This window comes from Psammomys obesus, unplaced genomic scaffold (assembly GCF_907164565.1).
Source record: "Psammomys obesus unplaced genomic scaffold, mPsaObe1.curated_primary_1811, whole genome shotgun sequence".
Taxonomy (NCBI): Eukaryota; Metazoa; Chordata; class Mammalia; order Rodentia; family Muridae; genus Psammomys; species Psammomys obesus.
In genome coordinates, this window is record NW_026586463.1 from 4,096,290 (window position 1) to 4,118,511 (window position 22,222).

The window sequence follows — 22,222 nt, forward strand, 5'->3', positions numbered from 1 at the left end:
TTCTTTCTTTCTTTCTTTCTTTCTTTCTTTCTTTCTTTCTTTCTTTCTTCCTTTCTTCCTTTCTTTCTTCATAGCTTACTGACTGCTGGTGCTAGAAGTTTCAGTGATGTCTTGAATAAGAATGGTGAGTGGCTGGTGCTTGTAAGCTCAGTACTGCAGAGACCAAGGCAAGAGGGTTGCTATGAGTTCAAAGCCAATTAAAGCTCTTATTCATTTGTTTGCTTGTTTATTTGTAATTCTAAGAATAGAACCTAAGGGCTAAGCAAGTGCTCTACCACTGAGCTACATCCCCAGCCTTATTTAATTTCTTTTAAAAGGAAAAGTCAGAAAGGGAGGCTAAACAGAGTGACAGTCAAGACAGGAGGCAATGGAGAGCAAAGGACTGCTCATGCTTTTTTTTTTTTTCTGGTGAACATGTGCAAGGGAACAATCTGAGCAAGGGATCCTTTATTATTATTAATTGAGACAGGATTTCTCTGTGTAGCCTTGGCTGTCCTGGACTCACTTTGTAGACAAGGCTACCCTCAAACTCACAGAATTCCGCTTGCCTCTGCCTCCCTGAGTGCTGGGATTGCAGGCGTGCACCACCGCGCTGGACTGATCCTTTTTAATTTAGAGAAAAGAACGAACAAGGGAGAGTTTCCTTTCAAAAGTTAATTGGGGGGCTGAGCATGTAGCTCAGTTGTTAGAGGGCTCATCTAGCACACACAAAGCCCTGAACTGGAGCCCCATCAGCACATAAAACAGAGGTGGAGATTTGCCCTGTAATCCTAACGCTTGTAGGAGCAGAGGCAGGAGAATCAGAAGTTCAAGGTCCTTCTCAGTTGCATAGGAGCTGGAGGCCTGACTGGGCTACATGATATCTTATTCACTTTGTATCCCACCTGTAGCGCCCTCCCTCATTTCCTCCCAACCCCACCCTCCCTCCCTCATCTCTTTCCATGACCCTCTCTAAGTCCACTGATAGGAGAGGTCCTTCTCCCCTTCCATCTGACCCCAGCCTATCAGGTCTCTACTCTCTCTTATTAACCATAGACATAAACATGATAATTCTTGAAAGATCAGCCTGTAGAAAGATCAAGGAAAGAAGTAGTACTCATGTATTGAGAAAATATCCTGTGTTGGAAAGAAAGCAGCAAAACTCCTGTTTCTGGTTCTGCTGTATGCACACATACACATATATGCAAAATTTGCTTCTCGTGACTAAATGATCACAGCATTTTGCTGTCACCGAATTGCAATACTCTTTGATTTCAAATCATTAACTGCTTCGTTGCCTGACGTTTCTCCTACCCCGCTTACTGAACTTCCTTATCTTCAAACTGAAATCATAGGCACTTTCTTCCTATGTATTCTCAGCTCCTATCTTCCTGACTCTGAATAGGTCACACTCAGGAGGTTCCCATGGAATTCTTTGATGAATTAAAAATAAAATATAAGCCAAATGGTTTAGCAATGGAAGCCAAGCAGCCTTCCGTTCTACCTCTTCCTAGCATGTTACAGATAGACTGTTCTAGCTTCACGAGCAGACCTTCATTACTTAAAGCCAATCAGTGGAATTTCAGCCCTCCGCTACTCAAGAAAGAGGATGTTATTCAGTTAGAATGAAGCCCAGATCTGTTCTGTTATAACTGGAATTAGTTTTCCCTCCTTTAGGAGTCAACCGGTGTGTTATAGCTGGTGACCAGGGCTGTGGCAGTCAGTTTGCTAATGTGGGGGAAGGAAGCTTGAGAGGAGTGTCAACACCTCCAAGGCAGCCTCAGTCAGAATGGGAGTCCTGAAGCGCGTTGCTGAAGCTGCACCTCCCATTGCTGAAGTCACTACATTCTATTGACTGTTTAAGCCAGTGAGATTCGCCTCTGCTCACACCTCTCTCTAATTTGTGGAGTTCCCTCCTGTTTTGAAGTAACTGGGACACTATGCAATTTGCCTCTTTACATTTCATTTAGAGAAACAGGGCTCTCAGGGAGTGTTTTACCACTCTGCTAAGACCTTTGCAGCCTTTGTAAATTCTAGTGAAAGTCGCATTCACAAGGTGAAGAAAAGGATACATTTAAGCACAGTTTCTACCACAGTTTCAATCCTTATGCGTTTAGACAGCAGTGATATGGGCTTTTTACTAATTCCCATATCCTGCTTTTCTTTTGAAGATTTAAACTCCTGCTTGTGTGGCTGGGCCAGTACAGGACACTTGGCAAAAGGTCAGCTTTGCTTGCTCTTTCTCTGTGTCTCTGGCATCCGATTGCATGTGTGTACCTTTTCGATGAAACTGAAGAGACCCCAGCAGACAAATGGATTTCAGCATCTCCGTTGTGTACATCTCTAGGCAACACTGCAGCTGGATGTAAAGCCGGCAGATTTCGGGATGGATCTCACCATCTTCCGGGCTGCAGCAGAACGAAAGAGCAAAGCTGTGGACAGTCTCAGGACTCAGTCATCAGCCTTTGTCTCAGCTCTGAGAGGAGAAAACGCTCAATAAAGATTCCTTAAAGCCTGGACTGAAATACACGGTTCCCTGCTCTCCAGCCTGTAACCACCCTGATGGTTCTTACATAAGTGTCCTTCTGAGTAACCGCTCTTGCCCTCCCTGCCTTGGCAGCGGGTTCTGCTGGGAGCTTAGAATCATAAACGCTTGAAGTAATTGAGAATATCAGACATTTTCAATTTAGCCGTAGGAAGAAATTTCCAAAATACACTTAAAGCATAATAATCTCCTAGCTTCAAAGAGAGATCGAAAACCTCTGTTTCTAGACAGACTAACACGGTCCATTCAATTAGCATTTAGAAGACATCTCTGATATCAGGGCCAAACCTTAATATGATTAGAGAGCCAATTTTCAAATTACTTTTTTTTAATCAAGGTTTTTGTTTTAATCTAAGATATATTCTTTTATTGTTTGCTATGCCTAATTTATGAAAACCCAAACGTTTTTAATGATAAAAATAAATATTTTATGATAAAAGAGAAAAAGTTATTAAGTTATAATAGCTATTCTGGGCAATCTAAATCTACACGAATGTTGAATTTATGTTTGAATTCATATGTAAATATGATAAAAGATGGAGTGATCACTTTCAGTTTTTGAAGGAGACAATTCATATGTTGATAAAATGAAACTATTTTGCATGCAACCAGGATAGCATGTGTTGAGTGATATAAACTGAAAGGAAGTGTTTACAGATCAATTTGATGTTAAAGAAAGCCTAAAGGTGAATTCTGTTAAATGTCCTGATAAGTTATCTTTATTTCTGCTCTTTCACTCATTTAAAATTAAATGAAATCTGATTAAATACTGCAGCATTTAGATTCAATTCTTTGTAAAGTGGACCAGTGGCAAGAAAAAAAAAAATTGGCCACTTTGTTTTTAAGTTAAAACAAATCTTATGTACCAAGTACCTGACAGTGAAAATTAGTTTTCATTTTCAATACTATTTCATCGGCGAACAAGAGTTTATCTTACCATGTGGCTTATATAACTCAGAAAAATGCAAAATTCTCAGCCTCCATATCATGACGCCTGCACAGTTATCCTGGGTCTTTCAGGGTCAAATAGAACAAACTGTATCCCAGAACTGCTGTGCAAAATTTGGCTTTATTTGGAAGTTAAAAACACCATCTTGCTTCTGTTTAATTTGTCTCACATGGAGCCAGCTTTAAATCACTGTCTGGAGGAAGTGAATCTCCCATGAAAACCTCAGGAATCTTCTACCTTCAAGTTACCAGACCTTCCCCCCATTCCATATCACTTCACTACATGTAAACACACACACACACACACACACACACACACACCACAATTTTATATCACCTCTAGTCTTTAGAAATTTCTCTGGCTGTGTCCCATTTCTTAATGGTGCTGCTAGATTCTGAAGGAATACTGCAGTTAACAGTTCCCCCAAAATAAAAGAAAAACGTGATCCTGGTATATTATCCATTCCTTAGTTTAGAAAAAAAAATCTGAAGACAATGCCTTATTCCAAAGGCAAGGCAGGAGGAAATAGTCAAAGGCAAACAGATCTGTTTTATACTGTTTAACCGTCTCGATTACAGCTGCCTGTTTTTATCTGTTTATGACATTGGTCTTGGTGGCTCGTATGCAGATTAAAGAAAAACAGGAAAAGAAGCAAACCTTATGGTGACTCTGTCATATGTTCTGCACATTTATGAGACAGAAAACTGGCCAGCACAGTGTCACTCCAAGCTGCAGGGTCTTCTTCTATTGAAAGGAGCAAAATATGTGCCTGGGGGGGTTGTTCTCCAAAACACTACTATATTACATATCTTTTGAAGCAGCGTATTTTATTATTTTGCAACTAGAAAGAAAAGCAATGCATTATGTTCTGAGGAAACGCAAGTCAGAACAGAGACTGGGATGTTTAAATCAAATTGTTTCTGGGGGGGGGGTAATCTGACAGTGTCTCAAATTCATGAAGGCTTTCTAGAAACTGGGATCATTGTGCCTCTCACAGATATTATGGGAAGGAGCTGAGCAAGTGTGGCAGAAAAACAATCTGATGAAATTAACCCATGTAAAAGCTGCACTATGATTTTCCTTGCTAAAATGTATACAAATTCTCAAATAGTATCGTTTCGTATATCACAAAACTGAAGTTGCAGAAAGAAGAGAACAAAAACAGTAGAAGAGCTAAGGCTTCGTTTGTGTTTGTGTTTTGCAATGTCTAGAGCAGAGTGCATCAACCTCTTCACATGAGCAATTTATTCCTTCCATTTTAGAGCCCTTAAGCACATGGCTGTTGCCCTTCCTAAAAGTGCACAAAAAGATACATTGTCCAGTGGTTAGAATGTGGCTAGTATTACAAGCTGTTAATTAAATAAGGTGTCAACAACTGAACAGGGCCTTAAGTAGCCCAGGCTGGCCTCAGACTCTGTAGCAAAAGCTGGCCTGGAAGTCCTCACCCTTTTGATTTTGCCTCCATGGCGCAGGGCTGGCAGGCAAGGGCCAGAACATCTTATTTCATGAGAAGCATAAAATGCACTTGGTTATTTTTATAACAAGAAAAAACTGAATTATGGAGAATGGTAGGAAATGAAAAATAAATAAATAAAAATAAACTTAAGCTAACAAAACAAAGCAAAGCCCAAACCACAAAACATTTATGCACTTGAAAAATTTTAAGCATAGATTACAAGCCCTAAGGAAACACTGACACTAAAGTAAAATGAGACCTGTGGACTCTCCATGGGGAACGTTGGTGGCAACTTTCCCAATATTACTTGTGCTTACTCCAAATGACTCACTTCCTGTCAAGTGTCAGTGAGGAGAGTCACCCCTTTGGTAATAATCTAAGAAACTTCATAAGTTAACTGTTACATTGTGATTTTTTTTCCTGTACTGAGTTTAAGCAAAGAGCCAAACTGACGATTTTGATTAATTTGAAAACCTCAGTGTCATAGAGAAAAAAACAAAACAAACAAACAAAAAAAAAAACAAACAAAAAAACAAAAACAAAAACCACCCTAAGAATTAGCTCAAACAAATTATCAAGAACTCAAATTTTGGAGCTCCAGTTAACCCCAGAACCGTTTGAAATAAATGACAAATTTTAAATCTGCTTCCAATCAACACCTAAGTTCGCTGAAGAAACCTTGAGTTTCCAGTCACAGAGGGACTTGAGTGCAGATACTATTCAAGGCATTTTTTGAAAACGGAAACCCTCAACTGTGGAGATCCTGGCCTTACAAACAAAAGTAATACGACGGAGACCAGGGGGGATGACTAAAATGGAAAACATTCTGCTAACACCAACATTGGTGAGCAACAGCAAGGCAACAGAAATTCTGGCATATTGTTAGTTGGAGTTAAAAAGGTCCAAGTCTTTTGGAAAAAACTCTGATAATTTCTTATACAACTAAATATACATTTATCCTATGACCTGGCAGTCCCATTTCCCAAGTAATTGCCCACTTTCAATTAGAACACTCACAGATAGATTCATTATAAGAGTGCTTGTAAGGTCTATTTGGACAAATCCAAAACTGCAAAAAAAGTCTAATTGTCTATCAAGAAGAAAATGGTTAAAAAATTAATATATATTTAAAAAAATATTGTCATACTCGACAAGTAAAAATAACTAGCTCCTTGTGCTCAGAACAACATGAATGTATCTTAGAAATATTATTTTAAATAGTATCTTAAACTATTTCCCTTGTACAGGAAAGCAAAGTAAGTCTCCATCCACATGAACATGTAGAAAAGAAGAAAGCGAGAGATGGTAAAATGGTAGATGAAGGATGAAATGGGAGGAAACAGTCCAGAGCAGGCTGAGACTCCACACCTACAGTTTGAGATGATGTCCACATTCCACAAAACCTGCCTAACGGTACACTTAATATTTGTGTATTTATTATGTGCATTTTTTTGCTTTCATGTCTAGCTGGGTATCTCCTGAAATGCATGCTGACTGATGCAATGCAAGTTGACTGATGTCTGCAATTTTAGAAAAGCTATTTGGATTGTTGGCTCGGCAGAGGGATGAACAGGCAGATAGGTGTAAATATATACAGAATATATGCAGAATAAAATGTTAATTGTGGGCTTTAGCTGGCCAGTGGGAATTTATCCTGCTGAGGATTTGCCTGTCCGCAAATAGTCACATGATGTAAACGAAATCCAACAACTGGGAAGCTTTATAGGTTAAGGCCAAGCTCAGGATTTATGCTGGGGATTCGGGTGAGAATATGTCTTGGACCTGAATTTATCTGCTGTCTTGGCTGAAATTACCAGACATTGGTGGCCTCTGCAACTGCTCATAACTTTTGAAAAAATGAGCAAAATGTTTGCCGCTTTGGTGGTTTGCAACCCCCCCCCCCCGATGTAATGATTTGCGCATGGAATTGAAGGCACAAAGACAAACGCAGGAAAAAGAGTTGGAATCAGAAAATAGATTGACACATGCTTTCAGCGTTTAGGATTTTGTTCTCAGGAAAACCACTTTAATTTCTCTGAGACTGACCCCTCCACTGTGAAAGAGAGGCACAGCTTTAGGAAGCAACTCAAGGTCAGCCCAAGGATCCAATTAGACCATGCGTAGGAAAACACAGAAAGGATGTGAATGGTTGTCAGATGTTGGCTGCAGTCCACCTTACATGAAGGTTAGGTTTACTTAACTGTATTCCTTAGGCTGTTAAGTAACAGTCTTTATTTATATGCAGTTCCCATAATGGTCTTTGGTTAAGAAAACGTGCTATTGGACTGAGGCAAGAAGGTGATCTACGTGAGGACGGAAAACACTCGGGGGTCGCCTGGCGCAGATGGAAATCAGAACTTCCACCATAGTAAATACATCCATTTGTTTTTTTGGTTTGAATTCTGGTTTTGAGTTTTAAGCCAAATAATAGGAAAAGTCTCAGGAAACTGAGTGGGATGAAAGAAAGGGAGGAGATTCTTTGTTTTATTTTTCAGATAGTGAGGATATACCTTAATCTTACACCAACTTTAACCCTAACTTTTACATAGCTCAGTGAAGGTGATTTCCCAAGATGGTTTCCTAAGTCTGCATGATCAAAAGCTGGATAGTCAAATCATAAGGAACAGGTGTGTATGATGGAGTAATCATTTTAAATTTCAAATTCCTGAAGGTAATTATAGAGTCTTTCCAAGTTCAGAAACACAAAATAGTAGCCAGATGCCTACCCAAAGACTGTAGCCTTTTATACACAATAGAGGCACCATAAAAGAGAGAAATCCAGTTACCCAGAAGACCAGAAACAAACAAGTCCGAAGCTACATCATCTCTCTTGCTTTTGCTCACAAGGACCTGCGCGTTAGGTGGCAGCGGGTATTTTCCTCATAGAGTCTGGTTGCGAGTTTGGTGGCCCCAGGAGCCTTTGGACAAGCAACCGCAGCATCTCCTCTCACTTCACAGCATGTGACTGCATGGGAACATATGGCCGGCTCTGTGACTTCCTCCACAGCGAACAAAGCTTCGGACAAGTTCTACCCTGGAGCAGTTACAGTCAGCCGTACACGAGATTCCACTTTCAGAGGGAAGGGAGAGCTTGCCCTGCAATTTTATCTTTTGGAAGCAACTTGGATTCCTTTATGTAAAACGCTGGGGCTCGGAGGGGCAGCAGCCTATCCAGCTTCAGCCCAGACCCCACCTTCTTGTTGATTTTTGCCAGTCTTGGCCGTTTCTTCATGACACTCTGGAGAATTCACATATAAACAATGAGTAGCATCACCCAGTGCCTTGTTCATGTTTTCCATTTAAAAGGTGAAAACTGTATTTAAAACAAGGAGCCATCACTTTCCTGACATTAAAATACTTATGTTGAAATAAAATTAAAACAATTATGGTTGAATTATGCCTTTTCTTCTACTTAGCGTAAACGTTACTCTCATGGTAAGAACGGCGGAGTTGGGAATAGGCGGAGACTCCGCAGAGCAGTGCTTCTCAATCTTCCCAAGGCCGTGACCCTTTAATACAGTTCCTCATGTTGTGGTGAGTCCCAACCAAAATTTATTTTGTTGCTACTTTGTAACTGTAATTTTGCTACAATTGTGAATCATAAAGTAACAAACTGGTGTGCGGGAAATGTGATATGTGACCCCATAGGTTGAACCCTGCTCTAGTGACTCTCCTGGGCCTTCTGGGAATTTCTCGGGACCTGAGGGGTTGGAGGAATTCCCTGCGCTGAGCACCCCAGCTTCTGGTTCTTGTTACAGGAGCTCAGGCTCATAGGCCATGACACTCTGACGTTCACAAGACAACATTCTTCAGTCCTCAAAATAAAGTGTTTCTTATTCTGTGTTGGCTGGTTTCCCTACCCTACACCCTTTTTGGCTTGGGAGTTTCTTGGCCTCTCCATTTCCCCCTCTGATTTCCTTACCATTTTCCCCTTTATGGTCTCTGGCTAGAAATCATATGGAGTCTGAAAATAGCTCTGTAGATCGTGGTCTTGCTAGGTCTTATAATTCTTACAGCTAGCAGATGCCTGTGGCTTAGGGAATCTGACTTTGTGTTCTTAAGAGTTTGTTGGGATGAACATAGCACCACAGATTATCTGATGAGAGCATAGCCCTTTCTCATTGAATAAAGCCAAAATTGATTTATTTTTAAACATACACATATACACAAATATATATAAAGACATGCATATATAAAGACATGTATATAAAAATGTGCACATATATACTGATACTAACTATAAAATATATATTTATAGAACTCCATAAATATATTCACATATACATTTATGGAGAGGTATATATATTTTAATTTATATATACATATTTGCATAGATGCACATATTTTATATTCAAGAATGCTTTCTTCCAGTTAAGATAGTTTTATTTTTAGATCCACATACATATTTATGCATTTATATGTTGTTTTAATAAAACATATTTAATTTTTAAAAAAGTATATTGTTCCACATTATAATCTACAAAAATATTTTTGGATCTGGATTTAAGATCTTCCAACTCTGAGGCTCACTGTTTCCTCCTGATTTCAATGACATCCAAGCTGATACCAACAGTCTTTACAGGTTGGTCATGATTCTGCGCACTGCTGTGGAAAGAATCACACTTATTAAGTGGTACTGTAGCCAAAGTCTGGGCCAGTCTTTGCAGCATATAGCTAACTCCTACCTTAATCCACCATGCTTTTAGGGCTCAGGATAGCAAAAACTGTTGAGGTTTGTCTTAACAGTGTGTAGGCCTAAATTCTTAGCCGATGTTTGGTGAAGCTAAGAATTTGAACAACGTTGTCCAAAACAATGAACAGTTTCCATATGAACTCTGATAACTGAGCTGAGCAAGCTTAACCTAGTCTATTAATGCTAAAGAGAGCTTTAGATACAACAAAATGAATTTTCTATCTCATTCAACAGTTACATCAGAAAATGGCAATCAACACTTTCATAATTAATTGTGACTTGCAGGCTGTATGGTCATGGAAGAACTAATTATTTAATTGTATTTGTTGCCTGTTCTCTTGGGCTTGCTATGTGTGAGAGATTTTACTTAGAGTCTATAAGTGTGGAGAGCATTAAGGGTCCCAAATGCATATCACATAAGGACTGAAATATCATTTCCTAGACTCACTAAAGGATTAAGCCAGAAAAACTCATCCTAAAGGGCTTAGGATAAGTGTAGGAAAGAAGAATCTGCTTTTCACACTTAATGATGGCAGCAGATACTTACGGCTTCAACCGTGTATCAGAGTTCTTGCTTTAATTTTTATGAACAACGCAGAGAAGAATCAATGGTTTCTTTTCTTGTTCTTTTTTTTTTTCATTTAAAAAAATTTTTCAGCCTTCTTTTTCATCTTCAGATTCTATCTAGCAGTAAGATGTCTGTAAGTATTATACTCAGTAAGATGCCTGTGGTGACGAGTCACTGAAATGACTCAGTGGGTAAATGTGCTTGCCGCCAAACCTGATAACCTGAGCGCCATCCCAGAGGCTGAAGGAGGCAACAGACTCCCACAAATTGTCCTCTGACCTCTTCACACACACCCCTCACCCACAAGAAATAAATGCAATAAAATATTCCGTGGTATTATTGTGTCTTTGTTTTTGGCATGCAATGGTGACTTACATTTGTGTGTGTGTAATTGTCAAAAGGTGACATTTTATGCCCCAAATGAAAATGTGCATTTTTGGGTCGATGTGAGAGCTATTTTGTATGACAATGTAAATTCCTTATGCAACTACAAGAGAATAGTACTTGTATACATGAAAGATGTACTCCACCATGAGTTTCTTCATTGGGTTATAAGGGTCAGGAAGCTTACCTCAAGGGTTTATAACCCAGAGCACTTACTAGGTTATCTGCCTAACCACACGTCTCAAAGAAACATTTCTCAGGCAGGTTACAAAGGTACTGGCCAGGTGCAAAAGGAGTCATGTGTCAGGCTTATGGTGTTGGTGATGCCAAACAATTTTACCATTATAAATTGGTTTCTTAAAAAAAGAAAGAAATTTGTATGCAGTTAGCCCTCACAAGTTTCCGGGTGAGATCCATTGTCCCGCATACCCACACACACATACCATTTTCATAAGAGTAAGAAAAAAGATGACTTTTACCAGCACTATGGTTTTCTGAGGTTTGTTTTTCCTTATGTGTTGTGCTGGGATCACCATGCTTACTCGGTAGTGTGGCAAATGGAATTGTGCTTGGAAGGCCCAGTACAGTCACTGTGAAAATTCCAAGGACGAGTGCATCCAAGGGCTTGTCCAACCCCCCCCCCCCAAGAATCTGATGCAGAGGCTGTGCCCTCTGGAATGTTCCAGTCTGCCTAGAAACTTGCTTTGCTCATCTGGCCCTGCTCAACCTCCTATTTCTGAATCCACGTTAGATACGAGACTGGTGCAGACAACCATTAGGTCTTTCAAGGCTAACAGCGTTAGCTGACAGCAGAGGGCTGCATCCACTATCAGCTCTGAGCTCTGGAGGGGAGATTAAGGAATACAAATCAACAGGGAAAAACACTTTACAGTGAGCTGTGATGCTGAGGCAGCATGTTCAGATGAGGTGTGCCAACAGCATTTGTTCTTCGGAACTTTTTCAATTTCCGATGGGTTTATGAAGACGTATTCTCCACTTCATGTTGACACCTATATGTGAGAAACAGGCTTCCAGAAGAGCTCAATAAATAGTTAGAGTCAGATTTTCTGGACAAAACTGCTTTTCTTGACATGAAATAAAATTGGAGATCTAGAAATGGTAATTATTTAAGGATTTATAAAAATTTCACAACAACCTGTGCTTTCCCAATAAATTATGAATCATGCCGAAGTAATTATTTAAAAGCTTCAAAGGCTCTTGAGCTGTCATGAATCTGAATCATGAAATAAGCCATATAATTGAGAAATAGCAAAGTAAAACCTGATCTTAGTCAAAGAAGAAGAAGAAAAGAAGAAGAAACAATGTTTATCACTTAATGAAGAAGTATAGACTTCAAAAAAACCAAAGATCTTTGAAACTGAATGCCTGTCTTCAGCAGCTCTGCAAATGGAGCTAAGGAGATGCGTCCATGATGGTAACCAAAGTGGCCCCATGAAGTATACTGAGGAAGAACATGGCAAGTATAGAATGGCATGTGGACTGTGCTGTGGGGTCAGGGACTACATGACATGACGGTGCTATTACTCAGCCTCTCGCCTTAAAATAACTCGCCAACTTCAGCTGTTTCAATTCTCTACTTTAAAATTCAAAGATGAGGGAATGGACTCATATGATTAGTGACGGTTGCTACACGAAGCCACCAGCGTGGGTGTTCTGATGGCCTTTGAGTGAAGGTCAGGGTAGACTGGTCTTTGAGGTAGAAATGGAGATCAGACACACAGACGGTCATGTTTGGACCACAGGCACGAGCTTGAGGCTCTGCCTGCATCAGAGTAAATATGTCCATGAAAGATACCAAAGAAACATCTCAGATTCGTCTTCACAATTCCAGAAATTCTATTTAGCCTCAAAGTTAACACATGTGGAAGAAAGAATGCATCTGCTTGATGACTGCCCAGGAAGAGGACCACAGGAAAGAGGCAGGGGAAAAAGGAACAGTGCAGGGTTAATCAGCAAGCCTGTATGTGCAGTGGGGAGTGGCAACATACAAAATGATGGACTCCAAGGCCCAGGGACAACAAAAGCCCAGTTTCAAACTTGGAAGTTGTCTGTCTCAAATAGAAACTCTTCAAAAGGGAATGGCAGCCTTAGGGCATCTGTATCTTTAAAGTTACGAAGCTACCGTTGGAAATGACACTAGGCTGGGTGATCCATGAATTTGAGTTCATGGGATCTATATAGCGTCCTCAAAAAAGCCTCGAGGGGTAGAAATAGAAATCAGAGTGCAGGGGGAGGGGTTCTGGTCCACTGCAGTCCATCATGGCTCTTGGGGTAGGGCTAACAAGAGAAAGCCTACCTTCCAACCTAGGTGGTGTGGAGTACTTCAACTACCTCAGCAGCACAGTCATGACATTATTGAAAAAATTCAGAAGAAACACTGTATGGGACCTACGGGATCATAGTTAATCCAAATGAACAAAAGGAAAATTCCCAGCAGGCAGTTCTGCCCATTAGATTAGCCATTCTTACACTTCTGTCACAGGCTTTCTCTTACTTAATCATAGATACAAATAACATTTGGTGGGTTTCTTCAATGCAAAAACAGAGTAAATATGGAAAAAATGCAAAAGACACTCACGATTTCTTTCAAAGCATTTTTAAAGAGTTCATGAAAATTATCATTACCCTGAGGTCTTTTGATTTGATGACAGGCTGTTGTAGACTCTCTTCTAAGGCAAATTGACTTTTTTTTGAGCACTTATAGAAATCTTGAAGTCATTTCTTCCTTCCTTGATGTGATATCATTTTACTGCCAGCAAATTTTCAACTAACTATCTCCATCATGGAGTTTGACATATGATTTTCCTTTATATTCTAGGGATGAAACACAATACTCCATAGGCACCTCTGCCAATAGCTCAAGAACAGAAATAGGTCTTCACACAGAGAGACATAGGGACATGAAGAGGATGTTAACAGCAATGTTTAGGGCAGTATCTCCAGCGCAGGGGTGGGGGATGAGGGCTTGAGGAAGGAGGTGGAGGCATGCTTTTGATTTTCAGTGCAGTATACATTATGCAAACTCACTAGCACTCAGTCTGGAAAAAAAAAGCAGTCAAGAAGTTGGTGAGTTTCCATGGTGAAGGACTTGGGATAGGATCCTGTTTTATTAATTTTTGGCAATCTCTTCAGCATTAACAAAATACAACGTAATGTTTATTAGGAATTTACTAAACTCCAGACCTTTTCCTAAGTTTTCATATCCCTTTGGCTCCCCTGGTGAGTCTACGAAGAGGTAACTGTCCTTTGATGCCATGAACAGTGAGCCCTAAGAAGGTCCGGGGACTTGAGGAGGGTCACGCCAGAAATAAACACATAAACAAGACTAAAACCCAGGTGGATGCTTTTAGTTCCTATATGCTATTGCCAGGGCAGGTACATAGGAAGAGACTTCCCTTATATGTTTTTGGTTTTACCCAGAGTTACTGACAGCATGCTTTTGGCAAAATATTGAACTAGGAGGAAAAACATTATTTCTTCTTACCCTTTCCTTATTAAATCCCTAAACATTTTGGCTTAAAAACTTTACGCCAAGTTCCTCTATTTTTCCATTCTGAGTAAGTGTAAAATAATATTTTCTGTCTGCATGTCTGACGTAAGACGCTCACCAGGCTAACACAAGCTGGTGGATGTAAGAAACTGGGAGAAGCTACCAAGGACAACTGGGTGCTTCACCCTGAAGCAGTCTCCCCATCTAAGCATGGCCAGGAGAAAAAGAAGAGGACATGATAAGATTGGAGAGAGAAGGCTCCTTTCTACTGTCCGGGTCCTTTTCTGCACACTGGAACATAAATGCCTAGAGAGGGAAAAGAAAGGTGGCATGACTGCAGCTGTTACTCTCTTTTCCTCAACGAGAGGATGCAGAGTGACTCCCCTTCTGTATCATTTTGTTAGGAGTGTGGGAATTCTCTGTACACAAAGAGAAAAGTGTACTGAAAATGATTTGTAAAGTACTGTAGAAGCAACGACTGAAGTACATATATTAATGAAAATATAGACAATGTTGGTGGCTAATGGACCAGTTGGATTTGTAAAGTAAGGGTTTTAAAATGCTGGATAAACAGTTCCAAGCTTTATATTCCACATGGCCCTACCAAAGAAATATAAACAAGCACTCCTAACAAACAGAGAAGATTTGTTAATCATGATATATTTTAAACCCACGAAACAGACATTTATCCATGAATATTATAATATTTTCTACCAGATCATATCATTTTGCCTACGTGTCTTTAAAGTCCAAACGCTTTGGCTGTATGTTCAGGTTCTCAGACTTTAGTGTGCATCTAATTATCAGGAGGGCTTATGGAGCCATAGACCTCTGGGTCCTCTCCCTGAGTTTCAGTGGGTTTGGGTTGAGGACTGATCAATCAATCTCTATTAAGTTCCCAGCTTATTCAGGAACCATATTTGAAGAAGCTTGGGTTGCTAGACAGGTTCAAAATCTGATATTACAAATAAGAGTTTCGTGGTATATGTGAGCACACACATGCCTTCATGCAGGTGTACATCATGTGTGTTCATGTAAAAGCTGGAGGGGACATTGGGTGTCTTTCTCTATTACACCTTACCTTTCTGAGTCAGGGTCTCTCGCTGGAGCCCAGTGATTCTGCTAAGCTGGCTGTCCAGTGAGCTCTGGGAATCCGTCATCTCTGTCTTATCAATGCTGGAGTTACAGACATGCACCCTTGAGCCTCGTTTTTTGTTTTCTTTTGTGGTTGTTGGAGATCCAAACTCAGGTCCCATGTTTGTATGCAAGCATTTTAGTACTGATGAGTCACTTCCCCAGCTGGCAATTATGTGTGTATGTGTGTGTCTAATATGCTGTGTGATTTCCTGGCAGGGCATTAGTATGAGATTAATGTTCTTACATAAGTGACTTAATTTATATGTATTATCCTCAAATGTGTCAGATAATCATGCCTGAAATATACAAATTGCTTCCAGCATATCTCTGCCCATCCAGTCCTCTAAAAGGGCATTTTTCTATTCCGGGGGTGGAGAGTGGGAAATGGGGGTGGCTTTCATTATTTTTAATTGATGAATTATTTTTTTAAACATTTAAAGAATGTGCTTGATTTGCATAAATAACAAATGAATGCAGGTGAGACAAAACAGCAGAAAAATTTAACTCTGGAGGGAGGCTCAGTGCCTTACACAATTATTTGGGTAGAGTTTGTTTTCTCCCTCCTTCTCCTAATTTTCTTCTATTACTTCTTTTTCCTCCTGCTGTCTTCATTATTCTGTCCTGTTCTTTTATTTCCTGTCCATTAACATTACGATGTCAGTTTGGAATATAATGTGGCAGCAGAGTTCTTATGCTTTAAAGGGAATTACTGAGGGTCGGAGGGCACCCAGCATCCAAGCGAAAGAAAAAAGCAGTGATGTTAGCATGGAGTGGTAAAGTTGGTACTTAAAGCAGATCATCTTACGGACCCAATGCATAGCACAAAATCCTCAAGCTTGTTCAACTCAGCATAGGATTCTGTGAATATGTAAGATCATGCCAATGGAACACAGGGAGAGAAAGATGCTTTCAGTTGCTGCTCGGGACACACATGACAGAAATCTTAGAAGTAGATCCAAATCTACACAGACTTAAGCAGATGGAAGACCATAGGAAGCTCCAGGAGCACAGTCATATGACAACCCACATGACAAGCACTCCTGAGAAGCCAAGAGTTTCTTGGCAGGTTATTGCAGGTCCCCCTGTAGACTGTGAACTCAGATAGCAAATTCTGTGTGGTGTGCAACTCCAGCTCTTATTGGGCAACGTTTTATCCTAATTTAAAAAATAAAAGTCTTGTTTTAAAAGTTTTGCTTTCATTTTTTTTTGTCCTTGAATACTTACTGTGAACTGACATCATGCTGTCAATACAAAAAAAAAAAGATAGAAAATGGAGCAATGTCCACTTGAGAAATGAGTATAGGTGATGCAAAGAACCCTGACTGGAAAGTCTCAGCTTCCTTGGCAAGGGCAAGAGTCACAAGAACAGAGGCAACCTGCCTCCTGCTCTAAACAAATCATTTGCAGGGGCATTCATTTAGAAGCCACTGGGAAAGGCAGAGGGCACACAAAGGCACATTCTGTCTCATACTATCAAGATTCCACAGATGTGCATGGCCAGTGTGCCCACAGCTGATGGAAAGGCTAAAGATTTCAGACTTCGGCATCAGCCGGGGCCTTGAAAAGGTGTCAAGGCAGCTGCTGTTTGTTTTCTTCAAGGTAAAACTCCTGGCTGCATTTTTCTGCACCTGCTGCTCAGATCGCTTGTACCAGGGTTGAGAAACACTGTTCAGCAGAGAGTAGCAGGGAACTTGGAAAAGATGTCCATGCAGGAAGTGAAAGAGACACTAGCAAGAATCCTTGCCAACAATACACAGAGTAGGGAATAGAAGTGCAGAAGGAACCTTACCTACATCTTACCAGGGGAGGTTCTCACGTGCTGGCTGCTGGTGCTACAGTGACACATCTTGCAAAATGCTGTCCATTCTTTCCCAAGAATTTACAGTTTCTATTTAATTTTTAAATTATATGTACTTCCAGGTGTGCTCTTGTATATGTGTGTGTGTATACGCACACGTGCGTGCACACACTCAGATGTCATGATGCATAGGAAAGTGAAAGGACATGTTTGTAGAGTCAGTTTTCTTTTTGCACTACATGGGCCCCAGGGATTGAACTCAGGCCATCAGCCTTGATGTCAAGTGCCTTTACATGCTGATCAATCGCACCTCTTCAGATTTCTATTTAATTTCAACACTACATTCTTTTTTAAACTAGTATAGTTCTGCTTTTAAAGATTGTCATTTCTTTTCTGGGTTAATTATTTAAGGTCTAAGCACCAGTGTGGAATTAAACTCCATTTCTAAAACACAAATAAGCAAAATATCCTGCAATGTTCACAAATTCCTTTCTTCCTGTTAAGAATTATGAAACACAGCTCTTCTGCAATTCAAACACTCTCTAATTAAACATACAAATCTTGAAGTGTTTTTTCCCCCTCACTACTCTATCTTGCTTTTCATACCCAGAGACATACAGAGATTTTTTTTTTAAGGTCAAGTACACAGTGTTCTACCAGAATGGAATAACGTCAAATAAAAATAATAGCAGGGATAAGAAAAATAAGTACTCAGTCTACATGGAGCCAAGGAGAAGACAGAAAACAAAGAGTAGGAAGCTGCAGGACAATTTCCCAGTGCTTAAGTATAATTGTATTTGTTTTGACCTTTGAAGATGAGAAAATGGTATTATGGCAACATTAAAACCACTTAGAAATAAATTAGTTCACATCCCATTGCTTAACTATCGTAACTCAGATTTTAAGCATATGGATATTTTCTTTCACTTATTTAAGTCATTGTAGGCCATGGGGGGGGCAGGGTGATGTAAAAATTGTTTTTGTCTTACTTCTCAGCATATCACAGTCATTTCTCATTTTAAATGATTTCAATGTAGAGATGTAGCGAAAAGTTATAAACAGGATAAGAATTGTGAAATACACTAGAAATTCTCAACCTCTAGTGGTCAGGAAAATGCAAATTTAATTCAGTGAGATGAGTCATTTCATATGCACTGGGTTAGAAAAAGATTACGTAGTGAATCTGTAAGAGAAGCTAAAGCAATATACTGATCAATGGGAAGCTAATCAACACAATGACTGGAAGCCATTTTGAAGTCTTCGGTAGAATAGGAGTTGTGTACACTCAGAAGACTTCAATTTTGCTCCTCTATCCATTGACAGACCAGCACAGTTTAGCACAATTTCTACCAAGGGTGAAAAATCTCCTTTTGTTCCCAGCAGGTTGGTCAGCACTATGATGCTTTTTGAACACCTAAAATGATTAGTGTGAGACGGGAACCGAGTTTCCTATTTTAATTATGTATGTAAATTCAAATTGCAAAGCCTCCAGCAGCACATGTGTGCAAAAACATGTAAGTTCCCATTGTCCTAGACCATAGACATTTGTCTTGTGCTTCCTTCTTCATATTTTTCCTTTTATTTCAAACCTTCTGTCTTACAGTTTTCTGTTTGAAGATAAAAAGCAGCTTTAGTTAAGGTCAATGTGTTCTACAAAATAAAAACTAAACTATTTAAAATGCAACAAAATGCATACTCTGGACTGCATGGGAGAGGGTAGTTGGCTTAGTTTACAAGGAGTGCTCAACTGAAAGATGCTGTGAGGTTCACTGAGCAGGCACTGAGTGCCAGGCGTCATGTCACTGTCATCAGCTTCTGTTTTGTCATGGAAAAACTTGCTTTCAGCCTCATGGCAGTTGCTGCTCAGGTCTTTTCTCTCTGTTGCTTTTACTATCTTCCTTTGTCTTTGGGGTTCTGTGGTACCCATTCCCTGCTTCAGCTTGTAAAAGTCTTAGGAATATGTCGCATCTTCTCATTAGTTTTGATATCCTCTTACCTCCTCTTTTATACACATTCCTTCTTTATTGCATTGTGAGCATTTTCTTTAGACCCTCCTTCTAGTTTACTCCATTTAGTTGTGTAGAATCCATCCATTAGATTTTAATTGTAATGATCACATATTTTTTCATTTTTGAATTTTATTTGAGTTCTTTTTCAAGTATGCTTTTTGGCCTCATTTTCAACCCATCTCCTGTGTGTTTAATAATTTAAGACATGTTTCCTCCAGGTTATTATCAAGTGATGATATCAGCAGAAGCTCTCGGAAGGTTAAACCTTCTGCTTATTTTATATGGCTTTTTCTTGCTTTTGCTAGAATCTTTGCCTGTTTCAAGAGTCTGTCCTGTGCCATCAGCTCACATTGTGCAGGACTTTCTTTGCAGATTCCTGAGGTATGCTGCTTTCAGACTACAGTGAGTACAATTAGGTTCCTTCCCTCCCTTTTCTCCCTGCCCTCCTTTCCCTCCCTTGTCTGTCTGTTTGTCTGTCTGTCATTTATTTGAGTCTGGATCATACGACATAACCTAGGCAAGCCTTCAACTTGTACCCCTTCCACCTCTGCCTCTGACTGATGGGATTAGAGATCTATGCCTCCATATCTGGTTTTAGTTTCTGAATCGACACACATTCTAGTTATTGCCTTATTTTTTCCCCCACCTGGGCTTTCTTTTCACTAAGCATTTAGCACCTTAAAGATCCTGATCCAAGTCAGAATCTTTAAAAATGATTTAAAAAATTAATTATAGTAGAAATACATAATTTTCCCTGTTCCAACCACATAGCCCTTGTTTATGAAGCTAGCATATTCCTTCCAGGAAGTGAAAACTTCCATCCCCCTTTTTCTTCCTCCTGACCGCCATTTCCTTCTTCTCCTCTTCCTTTCTCTAAGAAAGGGCCTCACTATGTAGCTTAGGCAGCCTTTGAACTCACAATTCTCCTGCCTCCATTTCCAGAATGCTGAGGTCACAAGCATGTGCCTCCATATTAGATTTTCTTTTAAATTTGGGTTTGAGGATTACTCTTACTTTTTAATGCACTTTATATGATTCATGTTGTTTAGATTATTTATTCATTCATTTATTTATTTATTTATTTATTTATTTATTTATTTATTTATTTATTTATTTATTTATTTATATTACAGTTTATTCACTTTGTATCCCAGCTGTAGCCCCCTCCTTAGACCTCCCAATTCCACCCTTCCTTCTTCTTCCCTCCTATACCTCTTCCCAAATCCACTGATAGGGGAGGTCCTCCTCCCCTTCCATCTGACCCCAGCCTATCAGTTCTCATCAGGACTGGCTGCATTGTCTTCCTCTGTGGCTTGGTAAGGCTGCTCCCCCCTTAGGAGGAGGTCATCAAGGAGCCGGTCACTGAGTTCATGTCAGAGACAGTCCCTGTTCCCTTTACTGTCTCCTGAAGAGAAGGCTAATAACCTTGGATCTTGTTATGTAGATAGAGTTTACAATTAAAGGTGAAAAGTATGAGGCTGAGATGAATCAAAAGGCTCACAGAAGTATTAAGACACTGACCTTGGGCCCAGGCCTTCCGTACCAGAGGCCTCAATGAGGGCAATCCTGCTCCCAGAAGAATGGTGGCTAACATTTCCAGGGGGTGGGGGAAAAGGAAAAAAGGGAGAAGTGAAGTTCTGTATAAATAAATAATATTTAATCACATGAAAGGTTAACCATAAAACTACAAAAGACAGAATAAAACCAAGAACACCAGAGTTTCATTAATCAAGGCTGACATTAAGGTAAGCTGCAGGTTGCAGGTATGAGTCCTCCATTGCGTCTTCCCCGGAAGCCGTTATGCGATGATGGAAAAGATGAATCCTGACCTTTTAAAAATCTTGTCCAGATGAGACTATCAGAGAAGGGTACTCTGCCATTGCTTTGTCTGAACATCTACCACTGCATCGTGTAATTTCAAAACCTTTAAGCTGATAAAGCCCTTTAAGCTGATAAAATGCCCAATAGATGCCACAGAAAGAAAATCAGCACCATTAAAAGGCCAGGCAATTATAACCTAAATTTTGTCCAGATTTTGGGAGTTGATATCACGAACATATTCCAAATTGTGCTGTACCAGGTGAACAATTATATCACAGATGCGATTGTAAATAAAGATGTGTGAGGTGTATTGGGTCAACTATATTCTAAACCTTCGGTTATGTAAAAGCAAAGAAAAATTATACTTTATTGATAAAATAGTCCAGAGACAAAAATAATTTTCTGAGAATGAAATAAGATAATTAGCTGCTTAAAAGACAATGTCAAAAGTAGCTATTGTCATTTAAAACTGGATAACTTTTAGAAACCTAAGCAGAAAAATATCATTAACTTTCATAGAAATAGAAATCATAGAAGAAAATAGAGTAAGCATTTCTTAAAATAATAAAAAAAGGATTTTTCCTCTCAGATTCACATTAAAAATATTGTGAAAAAATATATTTAAGGCATAAGCTTTTCTAGGTTGTTTGTAGTTGAGTATACAATCAACATTTGTGATTCTTAAAAGTCGCACTTAGCTAAACGTTAGAGGGAATTCACTTTAGCCTATATAACAAATAAACGGATGTTTAAATTTTTCCAGATTTAAGGTCACAGATCCACAGTGAATCCAAATGCTGGTCAAGCCTGTAATGTATGAAGCGTGAGGTTAGTAAACTAACCTGCTTGATTTTTTTGTTTCCAAATACTGGCAAAACCAGACAAGTGTTGCTATGTTTTCTTGGGTGGTCTAGAACTCATTCTATATTCCAGGCTGGCCTTGAGCTTGCTGCAGTCATGCAACCTTTATTTCCTAAATGCTGAGAATACAGACATTTGCCACTATGCCTGAGACCAACAAATGCATAAAGAGGAGAAACTGTGTATAAACCAGATGATGCCTAATTGAAACAACTAAAAAATTGTTTTAAGCTTTAGTAAGCAACAAATTTTAGATTGACTATCAATAATATAGGAACTAATTTAAGTAGATTAAATTTATATATATAATGTTATATATATATATTTGGCAATGGACTAAATATAAAATAAAAACACAGCACTTAAAACAAAAATACAAAAAATAAAGACACAATACTCAAAATAAAATTTAGAAAAAAATATGTATTTTATTGGCCTGAAGTATCAGAAGCTGCATGGAACAATCCTTCTAGTCTTATTGGTCAACTGTTGATCTGAAAATTTTTTTCTG

The 22,222-nt window shown here is 39.3% G+C and overlaps 1 protein-coding gene across 1 annotated transcript in view; it reads right to left on the bottom strand.

Moving 5' to 3' along the window:
• Rgs7bp (regulator of G protein signaling 7 binding protein) overlaps positions 1–22,222 on the bottom strand; it is an 89,381-nt gene that overhangs the window by 15,066 nt on the left and 52,093 nt on the right. Inside the window, exon 3 of the mRNA XM_055601920.1 lies at positions 2,257–2,387. Within this exon, the coding sequence (XP_055457895.1) occupies positions 2,257–2,387 (131 nt within the window). The remainder of the gene's footprint in view (positions 1–2,256; positions 2,388–22,222) is intronic.